Below are 12,694 nucleotides of genomic sequence, written 5' to 3' on the forward strand. Positions count from 1 at the left end.
CCTTATAGTAAACAAAAAAACATGGTTTTAAAGAGAAAGAATACACACGCTAACTAACATCCACATGTATAACTTTTCCCTGACTGTCTTCTTTATCATTTAATTAGTTTGTTCGTCCTGTTTCGAGCTACCGTTCTTGGTATCAATTAATCATGTGTGCGCTATATATCAGGAACTTTATTCGGGACAAAAACATATGGGTTCCCGAATGGTTTAAATGCTTTAAAGCTGAAGCGAGTGTTAGTTTACGGCTTATAAAAGCATAACCAACAAACAACTTTGCAATACAGACAAAAGCGACTGATAAAGAAGTACAATGAGACGGTACGCGGCACTTGTGATTCTGCTTGGAGTATGTTGTGTACAAACGGCTCCGCTCGAATTTCAGAGACATTTCGAGTTCGAGGATGCCTTGGCCGAAAACAAGACCCAATCTATGATGTGGCGCTCCGAAGCCTCTGGTCTGAAGACGCTCCGCGTGGTGGACCCAAATGGAACTTCCGCCATTGAGCTTACCCTCTGCATCAGGCCATACGACTCCACACAGAACGTCACAGTCTTTATCGACGACATCCGCTACTCTAACGACGGACCGTCTGATGTTGTCGCCGTGCAGTTTAACGGAACCACCATCGGAAACTTCACGACGATCGAGACGTTTCCCAGCGGAAAAGAATGGAACATTTTCCGGAACACCGGAAACGTTGGGCCGACTCTTAATGTGCGCCAGGGACAGTATTTGCTCGTGCTTACCGCGTTCACGGACAAGTGGGGAATGGAGTTCGACCGTATACGTTTGAATGCGAAGAATCAGGATCCTGCGATAGACTTGTTCTGTGGTAAGTCTTTTAATAATACATTGCGGCTTAATAAAAAGGTACCAAAAGAAACAAAAACTGCAAACAGTTTGTTTAAATGGGAACATTCAGAGATGACAAGCCTTCATTTTTGTTCTAAGCCTCACTTGATAAAAAACAAACAGGTAAAGCAGTTACGTATTATTCTCTATCAATCGCAACATCAGACATGCGGACTAATATTATGTACATGTTTATATTATTGCTTCTACTAAAATTATCATTGCGCAAAAAATTTAGGTTTTAGACAACAATATTTTCTTTCAATGCAAATCGACCTCAATAAAAAATGAGAACTTCAGAAAGAATGTGTGATGATGGACGTAGAAATACTTACTGAAGGATTATTAAAATAAACACGTCAGTTGAATATAAATCGTTGTAGCGGTCGGGGGTTGTTGATCGGAATAAGTGCTTGAAAAATACTTACTTCACACTTTCAAGCACACGATTCAATATGGGTCCGTTATACAAATTTGTCGAAATATTGCGTTAGGGGCTTGCTTTTTATTTAGCACAGATTTGAAACAAACATGTTGTAAATACAATAAACACACATTTTTGTGTGCAAACTAATATTTCAAATAAAGGTCGTTATAATGAATTCAGCTATTAATTGATAGACAGATTATAATACATTATTTTAATGGCGACCTGTATACAAAATATGTGTGTAAAATAATTGTACAAGGTAGTTTGGCTTTTAAGCAAAAACTGTTATAAATAAAATTAGTCCTATTTAGGCGGAATGTAATATATAATATAAATAACAACATTTATTCACACCATTTGTTCAAAATAATGTTATCAGTTTATTTTTCAAATTATTAACAATGTGGTTACTTTTTTAGCAAAACCAAACAGACATAAAAGACAGACATATACTCCGATGATAAATGGTGCTGGAACCCTTTTTGGGAACAATCCGATTCACCATGGTCTTGTGCATTTCAACACGACTGGGCAGAATAAGAGTATGATCATAACCGGGGTAAAACTGTCATGTGGCGAGCACCTTATGGCCATACAGTTGCAGTACAACAATACATGGGGAGAAAAGTACGGTCTATGGGCACCTGACTGCGTGTACCCCGTAAACCACGTTGATACCTACGAGTTTGATTCAACGGAATGGATTAATAGAGCTGATGTTAGCGTCATCGGTGGGTTTCCATGGGCACTGACACTGCATACGAATAAACGACAACTACCGACGTGTGGCGTCCCTTCCATTGAACCGAACACTGAAAGAGGTCAAAGACTGTTGGGGATTGCGGGCTACTCGGGCTGTTGGTTGGACAGGCTTCAATTTATCTGGTCTTCTAATTGGCAGTGAATGTTCTTGGATAACATATGAACTGTTCAGTTTTCCTGTTTTGTTTGATGCATTTCATTTTCTTTTTTTCACTTTATCTAGTCACCAGAATATTCAGTTATCCAGAGATGACCTTCAATATTTCGCAATGTATTTAACAAAAATTACGATATATCTGTTACCAAATGAAACCAGAGTTTTAAGAAACACTATTAAAATATAAAGAATGAACGTTTTTTGTGGATATCTTACAAAACGTGACAAAATCGGTCTCAATCTTACAATTGGGAAATTATTATTTGTGTGATCTCTTTGATATTATTGTATAACAAAAATGGACTCTTATCGGATTGTGTTTTATGTACGTGGTAAACCTATGGATGAAATCATTCAAGCATGCTACATCTGGGCAAACAGAACTATAGAACATAATTTTCGATCTAACTCTACGTTTCAGAACATAAGTAAAATTCAATTCATGGCATAGCTTTTAAAAACATCCACTTGAAATATAGATTTGTTTAAATTGCAGTATTACAGGAGTGTGGCGGGGCACGTGGGGATAATTTCCCATAACACTGTGTTGTATAAGTGCTCCAAAACTTTACAAGTATTACCACCACACGAGTATTATTCATCTCAAACTTCATTATTCTTCCACCATCTCATATGTTTTCCTTTTTTTAATTGTGTGATCCGAACCGAGTTAAAGACATGGGGTAATTAGGCATTGCCTATCCAATACAAAACGATCGGTCTTCCAAACACAAGCCTCGTCTTAGTTAAACATGTAAATTGAAAGCAGTACATCTCTTCATTTAATGAAACAATGTTTCAATAAATAAATAAAGAGCCTTCCAATGTTATGCTCGTAAAAATACAAACATATATACCAGACTGACCTTTGTCGATACTGTCGATTTGCCTATTTCATCCACGTTTGCGTCATGTGTTACTTGGTGGGCGTCGATTGCGTAAATATTAACAATATTTTTACGTCGCGATTTCGAAGTTTTTTCTTTTGTTTTAAACCGCAAGGCGTGACAGGCGTAACAAGACGAACTACTTTTAGTGGTTACTCCCCTACCTTTTTTTATTAAACACGATGTATACTCATTCGGTGGGTCTTTGCTGATCAGTGTATTCAATCTTCCACACGTGCATTTTTCAATTTTTCTGTAACGATGCAGTGTTTTCTTAACTGAATGGTCAAACGGACAACGAACCCGAATCGTACCCACCCATTTCAAGCTTAATCTAGTCCACAAATATAATTAAAATGCACTAAAACAAAAGAGCATCAGATCGAATAAATTATATTACGTTGATTAAACTTAAGATCATTTCCTTTAATGTTAAACGTATTTATTTTAGCTCGACTGCATCGAAATCCTAAGGCTTATTGAAACGCTCTCGAGTCCGTTTCCTGGGTATAACAAGTACTTGGTGTCTGAGGGGTGGTCTAAAGAATGCTCCCCACGGTAGAGATCGAACCCGTAACTTCCTGATCGCAAGGGAGACATCATAAACATTGCGCTACGGCAATCTCTAACATTTTAATTGTAAAGGAATCAATTTCATTACCCGTATACTCGAAAATGCGTGATGCGCATATTAACACAATTAAGCATAGTGGACTCTTCCATCCTTCTAAATTGGATCAATTTATGTCCAAAATTAGGGATGTCTAGTATAGTTATTTCTATATTTAGAACATTTCTTACATAAATTCCTTTAAGCAAACAGCGCAGACCCTCATTTTCTAGACGCAAGGCATAAATGGGTTAAATATACGTTTGGTACGAAGTGAATATACCTAATCGATTTACTCTATATAAAATGGATTTAATCAATAAAAACACAAACATCTTTTCGTATGGATTAGATAAACTATATGTTTAGCCTGCAGTTCTTATCGGTGACATCAGCTTTAGCGCGGATAAACATAAATTATACGCTTATAAATTGTTAAATTGTTACTTTTGTTTACAAATTTCAATGCGGTTTGGTGTTTTGGTCGGTAAGAGTTCCATCACAAACCATATCATCAATCTTATATTTTTTAAACCTTAGAGAGTGCGGTTTACAAAAAAAATCAAGCCCATTTGAAGTTAATGTTGTTACTCTTTCTTTTACACAGATAGACACATTAGCGCAGATGATTAAGCAATTTATGTAACTGTCTGCCTACAAGGATCGTCTACGTCGATGAAATTGATGGATGTCCGTTACGTGGTGTGCTATTAGCTGACAACAAAATGCGGTCTATAAACACTGTCTCAAAATCAGTTGTGCAATACATTTCATTTTCAAACTTAATCGACTGACATTTATTTTCAATAGGAACAATGCAGACAGATATTCGGTTATTACTATGCACAACTCTCGTGTTCCATTCGTTTGGACAGGAGGTTAAAAAGCGGTACGAGTTCGAAAATATCGTAGGGGGAGCTGGAAGTGCCCGAACGCCATGGAGGTCCGCCGCCTCAGGCAACTCGTCGCTTCGCATGTTCAAAGGCGACCAGATACAGCTGACGCTGTGTGCCGACGTCGCGAGGACACTCAGTATTGACGGACTAATTCATTCGAACGACGGCGAGAGCGATACTATCGATATTTCAGTGATAGATAGCACGGGTGTATTTTTTTCTTACGGAACAGTGTTTACGGAGGAAACCAGCGGCGGGTGGGGTAAATTCTGGAACTCTTTTAAATCGTCCGTACCTTTTTCCGCGACACCGCTTTTACTGACGCCGCACACAAATACTACGCTTATGTTAACGGTCAACGTAGCGGACTGCTACGGTTCAGAATTCGACGCACTTGACGTCACACTTTCTGCTGACGTTGCAAACGAGACGCTATGGTGTGACGCGAAATTGATTTACGCGGCTTCCCCAACACCCTGCGCTGTAAGAATAGACAATCCAGAGCTGACCTCGACGCTGACTCTCACATTGGAAGTGACAACTTCGGCGCCGACACCAACGCATACATCGGAAATGGCAACCTTGGAAATTGCACCGTCAAAGATTACATTCTCGGCGACGACGCAAACGCAAACATCGGAAATGGCAACTTCGGAAACGACATCCTCGGAGATTACATCATCGGTAACGACGCAAACGCAAACATCGGAAATGGCGACGTTGGAAATAACACCCGCGGAAATTACATCGTCGGCGACGACGCAAACGCGAACATCGGACATGGCAACATCGGAAATGACTCCCTCGGAAATGACATCCTCGGCGACGACGCAAACGCAAACATCGGAAACAACAACCTCGGGACTGACAACATCAGAAAGTACAACCTGGATAGCGACGCCGACGCGAACGCAAACATCGGAAATGGCGACGTCGGAAATCACACCCACGGAAATTACATCGTCGGCGACGACGCAAAAGCGAACATCGGAAATGACAACCTCGGAAATTACTCCCTCGGAAATGACATCCTCTGCTACGACGCAAACGCAAACATCGGAAACAACAACCTCGGAAATTACAACATCAGAAAGTACAACCCGGATTACGACGCCGACGCGAACATCGGAAATGACAACCTTGGATTTTACAACTTCGGCGACGACTGGTACAAATGAGCCAAAAACAGAGGCGGCAATTAGAAACAGCGTCCAGCAGAACAGCTTTCAAAGCGATTGCAAAGACGAATCTAATGTCAATATCCGGTTCAACCCGTCTGTTTGGAAAAACACGATATTCATCGCGCGCGAACAAACTGACGTAAGGCACAGAGGAAATACGACCACTACCAATGCGGGCAGAACTTGCGAAACACAGATTTGGCAGATTGGCTACGCTAATAATCGTAATGACGATCTTGGACCAGGTATAATGACATCATCTATGACGTATGCAGTGGGTAACGACACCGACTTCAGAACGTTCCCGGGTACCATACAAAAAGGAAAACCAAACCAACTGGACGTCACGTACTACATTCCACGCAAATTTAACGTTAACTCGGGAAAACTCGAGTTCACGTTAGGTTTGAACAACGTAAACACCGAGAAAACAATCGGCGTTCAGTATCTGAACAAAGCAAAAGTGAACCCATCCGATGTAATTTACCGAACGTTTTCACTCAGTGACAAAGTAAACGAATGGAAAATTCCAGCAAAGGCTCTCTCACCGTCGTTAGAAAACGTGCTGACGCTACATTTTGACCGCCTTGAACCGGGACCTGTAAATATTGACTACTTAAAACTGGCATTCAATCCGCGGAAATGGGGCACGCAACCGGTGACATTGCTCTTGGACTCGACAAGAAATTTGCGCGCGCTTAAATACAAAGAAAATGCGAGAAAGAAAAACAAGGATGTGGAAATACCTAAAGGCATGAATTTGTACGTAGACGGGAAACGCATCGACGGCGAAATGGAAAAGGTAGTCTTGATGCATAAACCAAATTTGCAAATTTTCGCGATCTCGGAGAATGGCGATATTAACGTGAATCACGTGACAACGTCCGGCAGACGACAGAACAGACGGACCATCAGTGAAGACGGCGAGGATCAACAAAAAGGAGCGTCCGGCTTTTTCATCGGTAATCCCGATAACAACATTGAGACGGTAGCGTTCAACACGAAGAGTAACGATATCAAAATAACGTACGCAAACGGCACGTTTGTCACGTTTACCTTGCAGTATTCGGCTCTGGAAACAAGGCTGGTCGTAACCGATACGAATATTGTCGACGGGTCAGTGACATTCTTCTCTACGCATATCTCCGATGGCCTCGCGGCCGCTAATGACGTCATCGTTGACGGTGGCGTTGCACGGAAGCACGTAATGGATCCAAGTGTAGGTAACTTGAGCGGTACGAGGTTCAAGTTCGTCAAGACGAATTCAGACCAGACGTTTGACGTCAGTGATGAAACGGAGATCGTATTTCCCACTCTGTTATCCGGTTAATAGTTTGCACGTCGGCTGCAGAGCCATTTACATTTGAAGTGAGCGGCTATTGTCCATTCATTTCTGTAGTCATTCTATTTATAGAGGTGTGACATCATTGCTTTCGTCCGACCTCCATGCCAATGTGTCGTTTCAACATGTTTTTGAAAGAAGAAACAGACAAGCATAATGTATTGCATTCTTGATGAAAAGCCATGTTTTAACTGATAACTTTACATTTGTTTTAAATTCAAACACTCGTAACTATGCGTTTATACTTAAACGTGAATTACTCTGGCTGTACTTGCGTTGTCATTTAGTTTTTACTTTCTCTTCCGAGCACGCATACAAATATATGTATTAGAGATAAAAAAAACTATTGTTTATTCATCAAATCCGGTAGACCAGAATAGTTCTAAAAACGTAAATAAAGTACATATTGGGCGAATGGCAACAATATGTCCTAGAGACACGAGATGTCCTTTTAGCATTTATAAGCGTCGTATGCACATTATGGCGGCAAATAAAAAAATAGTACGTCACATAACACGAGAAACAACGTTTCAAAACACAATACCGGTTGAGGTCACTATTAAGTAGGAGACTACATTCCAATCACATCTGCAGTTCGCTGAGAGAATGGTCCAACATCACGTGTCCTTAGTCAATTGACCATAACATTTACAATAGCTGGCCCAGACATAAACACTCGATTATATGGCGTTTTACTAGTGCAATGTTCATAAAAGTCAGTAATCTGGTATAATGCCTTTGAGGACATTTTTTTTATCGTGAATATCTTTATCAGTTACAAAGTTAGTCATATGCAAATTTAACCATGAAACTTACGATAAAAATGATTTACACATAAAACTACACTCTCATTTGTTATCAATATATTTATTTTAATGTAACTTCCTTTGCGATCCCAAACACACATTTCAACGACAAACGTTGATAAAAACTATTGTTTATGTTTTGCTACGAATAATAACATCGACCTTCACCTTTCTCTGAATGCAAACCCAAGCTAAGTCATCCATTTATGCAAGCTACACACCAAGTTGCAGCATAATTTCTCAAAGCAAAGTAAAGTTATTAGCGTGAAATAAATGGCTAAAAGGTAAAAGTGACCTTGACACGAGGGTCTCCGGCTAGGTCTCTTTCTACGATATATTCATATCAAATTGCAGCGAAATATATCCACCTAAACTTAAGTTATTGAAAGGGATATGTGTTCTTAAATTTTATTTAAACAAAAACATAGTCTTAAGTACATAAGTAGCATTATTCTGCTTAATGGCAGGTCATAGTTGATGCTCTTGTTTGGTGACCATATATAAAGACCAATTAGAAAGATTGATATTTAATTGAATAGTAGAGATAGAGATATAAAGTTGTTTCACGCAAACGCAACCTTAATTTGCCAAGTACAAATTCAATTTTGTCAATTTACCATTACGTGAAAAGGCCCCTTTTAACTTACCATTTTAGTTTATCTTTTACTCGTGTTTCTTACGATGACAGCGATCACTGTTGATTGTTGAAGTAACCACTGCTTTCGAGCAGACATTTAACTGGTTACAAACTAGCAAATCCAATCCCTGGCGCACTAATAAACAATCTGATTACCATCTACTAAAATATTGTTATTATATTTGTTTTGATGTTTTTTTACCGTGAAGAGTACATTAAATGACCAATAATTTAGAAAAGTGCACTGATTTTTATTTAATGATAAAAAATACAAACTCATTATTCTTCCAGATCTTGAAGGTTTTCACTTGTGATAAAAGTGGTTAATGTCTACTAGTGTACGTTTAAATAATTATAAATACCAGATTTTAGTTGTATTTAAATTATATGATATTAAGTAAATATATTAATTGTTGATGAAAAATACCAGACTTCTATAAAAGAAAGAAGAAGGGAGAATCACACAATTCGTTAACAGGTTTATTATAAGCTTCGGCCACATTTTTTCGATGAAATTCAGACGGACGAACGACCATGAAACAAAACGTCATTTGATCACAAGTTTTCACTTTTTTTAGAATATAGCGTTATAAATGGTGTATGGCAGCAAATGTTCAGTTTTTTGTTAAAATTGCTTAAATTGAATAGGAAGAGAAGGGATGGAGATGCAAGTCATACAATAAAACATGCTAAATATTTAGGCGCAATTTATTTGAAATGTGTTTCCTTTTAATTAAAGAAGCTACACGCTTAGTTATTTTTAAAACGTGCCTAGTTTATTTAAGGTATTTAGATACTGCATTTTGGACACGGATTGCTATTGGATCACTTTGATGTTTAACGAGTTGAAGTGCTTTGTATTAAGTGGGTCACGGTACTCCGTGGGACGGTATATCGTAATAGTCTCCCCACGGTACGGTTCACGATACGCCTCCGAGTCCGTACGGTACGGTACGGTACGGCATTTTCCATGACGCATTTCAAGGGAAGTAACTGTAATTCGCCCAAAAAAAAACGGCGCAAGTTGAATTGAAATCACTTCCAGCGAGCTTCTAATAAAAAATATGGAAGCATTTTGTGTTATAAACATTTGCTTTATATAACGAATTTCCTAAGCAGGAGCTGTAATTTTGTGATTCCGCTGAGAATTTCGCAAATTCTTTGAAACCATTAAAATTAAATTTCAACCACTCAAAAATGTGCTGTGTCGCCTACGTCACGAAACAAGGTGCAATATTTGACAGGTTCTACGAATTGCGCTTGGAGTTTTTTACGGCACAAGCAAAGATAGCCAGTTTGACTAGTTGGTAAACACGTTTTATTTTTAATTAAAATAATCTATCGAAGTAAAAGAAAAATAAATCAGTCCGTATTTTTTAAACATATTCATAATTTCGTGTTCATATTTAATCAAAGTTTTAGATTTGTAAATAATAATAACTAATTGTGAATTCGTGTACTTTCATGGCATTATATGGTATTTTGTATATTGTATGACACATAAGTAAAGGTGTTTAAATAAAATTGAAAAATGGTTCAAATTGTTTGTATGTTGTTTCCATCTGACGATACGTATCGCGATAGGTATTGTATCGTTCACACTGTACCGCGATACGTATCGGTATCGTATCGTAAGGTGAGCGTATCGTGACACCCTTACTTTGTATAGAGCGGCCTGTGGTTAATCTTAGTCAGGGGAGGTCACTCAGTAAAACTCGATTCGGCGAAGGTTTATTCTTCTTAATTCCCTTGTATATTTCAATTGTACCTTCATCGGTCATTCTTCATTATTGATATTTTTAAACGCCAGGGTAAAATTCACCAATAATATATCGAATTAATAATCTGCCATTTTCATTTTCCGGTTAACAAATCTACATTGTTCAAATAACTGTCAATCCTTTTACAAAATAAACACATAATTTAAATATAAATTATACGTACATGTATATGATATATTTGACACGACGCGGTGTTAAACATACACGCAAAATCGGTCAACAAAAATGGGATTAATTTCTCAATAATTAAAAAGTTTTCAAGTTCGCGTAAATGCTGTTTCTGATTGGATAATCTGATCGCGTGACATGTTGTTTTCATTTCTCAATACACCATTTCCGTAGGCATATTTATATGTATAAATACTGACCGTTCTACGTTTAGGACGATATAACTTTAGCGGTACGTACACAGAATTTGAAGTATGTAACGTTTGCTTTCCTTTCGCGTTTCGGTGCCTTCTATTCTGAGTGCTCAAATTGGTCATTTGATTGAGAAAAAAAATCATTTTTGAAACCCTCGTAAGAAAGTCAAGCTAAATACATTCATTTGTAACGAAGTAATTAAGTTCTATGAATGAAATTCCATTTTGATGACGTATGTTTACGTGGCATCTCACGTGATCTCACCTGACTAAACAATCATATTTGATTGGTTTCATGTTATTCAGATGCAGAGAGACCATAGAAATGTGAACAATTTTCAAAGTAATGTCTTTCGTTTACTACAATTTAAGTAGCATGCCCAGAGGTTCTGACGGTTTTTTTGCTTCGAATTTTGAATGTATTGGTTGATTTAGGCAGAATAAGAAGTACATGTTTACAAGCGAAAGTCAGCATTGTTCAAGACAGGAGTCCTAGTAATGATCAGTGCGTTGGGAGAAGCTCAAATAGATCTGGCCAGATAAAAACATCTGCCAGAGAGGGTAGTTGCTTAGTGGAACCTACTTATCCCTTGGCCAGACCATTAAACTTACGTTCTGTATGGTTTGCACGTTGCCCAGTGATTACATACCTAGTGAACTTATTATTTCTGACCATAGCTCAGTGAACTGAAAGAGGCTTTGCCAGTAAAGTGTTTCAGTCAGTTCTTTGGCAATATAGTGAGATGGTAGGGGACGAAGTGTTGTGGAGGTAACTTAGTAAACATTTGAGAAGCGTAAGAATAACAGTGAGAAAATGGTAGAGGGAGTTTGGGTAATTGCTTGGGTAAGTTTGGAGTATTTATAGACACAGAAAAAATACGGTAAGTGGTGCTATTTTGAAATAGTAGAGGACAGATCAATGTTGATAATTAAACCTACTATTAAACATATTTTAGACCAGAGAACCAGTTTATAAGGGACTGCTTGAATTATATAGTTTTACAGCAATCATGTTCACGTGAACAATACAACAAACAATGGGCATGGTAACGGTTAAAAAAACTCGTTCAAAATTACTGGAGGTTTGAAATTGAAAGTATATCGAGATCGATGTTTATTGATATACATACATGCAAATAAGCGTAAACAAAACACCGTACTTAAATATAAATATGTATCGGTTGATCTAAATGCATACAATATGTTTATTGAAAGCAACAAATAGACATATTAAGTTATTTGATGTTCGATATTGTGTGATCGAATGATAGTTCACATGTTGTTACAAAATTAGAATACATCGTTTTACGAGTGCATTTTTCAATACAGTTAAAATCTAAAATATTTTATGATCTATTATATTTGCTCTGCACCAGCAGTAAAAATACCAGATGTCAGATGTTGGCTATAGGCTACATATCGCCAAGTTGTAGTAAAAAGTTAGGCAAAGCTTTTTTGTTATGCATGTACATCATTAGTTAATTCATTATTTTATTTTCAAATTTATGTTGTTGTTTTTCTTTTCTTAAATTGTCATTTTTCTAAATAGGTCCATCTTAACAAACTAAACACACCCACCTATAACAGTTTCCAATTTGAAATTCCCTAAATATTAAAAAGGAGACACTTGATAAACATGACCCCTGACACTATCGTGGATATCTCCTTAGACTAAGCATGTGCTCTTGTCATCGATTGTGTTTATTTGTAATTATATGTGTAATTGACGTTTTATGTCATACAATGCTATGTTGTTATGCGTATTTACGGAACATAAAATAATGTGTATATTTGAGTATTAAGACGATGTACTGTTGTATAAGTATGAATAAACAATATGTATGTCTGCTATTGTAAATGGAACACAACCATATGAATAGTAAATATTATAAAATACAGTATCAATAATAAGTCTGTCACAATGCGAGAATAGCCTGCGGCCGATCTCGGTCTCGAACCCGGGACCAATGACCTAGCCGATTTC

The 12,694-nt window shown here is 37.7% G+C and overlaps 2 protein-coding genes across 2 annotated transcripts; both read left to right on the forward strand.

The window, feature by feature from the left end:
• The first annotated feature begins 207 nt into the window (after positions 1 to 207).
• Positions 208 to 2,345, forward strand: LOC127848418 (uncharacterized). The gene is made up of 2 exons (XM_052380875.1): positions 208 to 839; positions 1,709 to 2,345. The coding sequence occupies exons 1-2, from the start codon at positions 317 to 319 to the stop codon at positions 2,191 to 2,193; spliced, it is 1,008 nt and encodes a 335-aa protein (XP_052236835.1). The 5' UTR covers positions 208 to 316; the 3' UTR covers positions 2,194 to 2,345.
• A 2,175-nt stretch (positions 2,346 to 4,520) lies between these two features.
• Positions 4,521 to 7,524, forward strand: LOC127847946 (uncharacterized PPE family protein PPE62-like). Its single transcript, XM_052380194.1, has 2 exons — positions 4,521 to 4,737; positions 5,061 to 7,524. The coding sequence occupies exons 1-2, from the start codon at positions 4,521 to 4,523 to the stop codon at positions 5,777 to 5,779; spliced, it is 936 nt and encodes a 311-aa protein (XP_052236154.1). The 3' UTR covers positions 5,780 to 7,524.
• Positions 7,525 to 12,694: the final 5,170 nt, after the last annotated feature.

This window comes from Dreissena polymorpha, chromosome 10 (genome assembly GCF_020536995.1).
Source record: "Dreissena polymorpha isolate Duluth1 chromosome 10, UMN_Dpol_1.0, whole genome shotgun sequence".
Taxonomy (NCBI): domain Eukaryota; kingdom Metazoa; phylum Mollusca; class Bivalvia; order Myida; family Dreissenidae; genus Dreissena; species Dreissena polymorpha.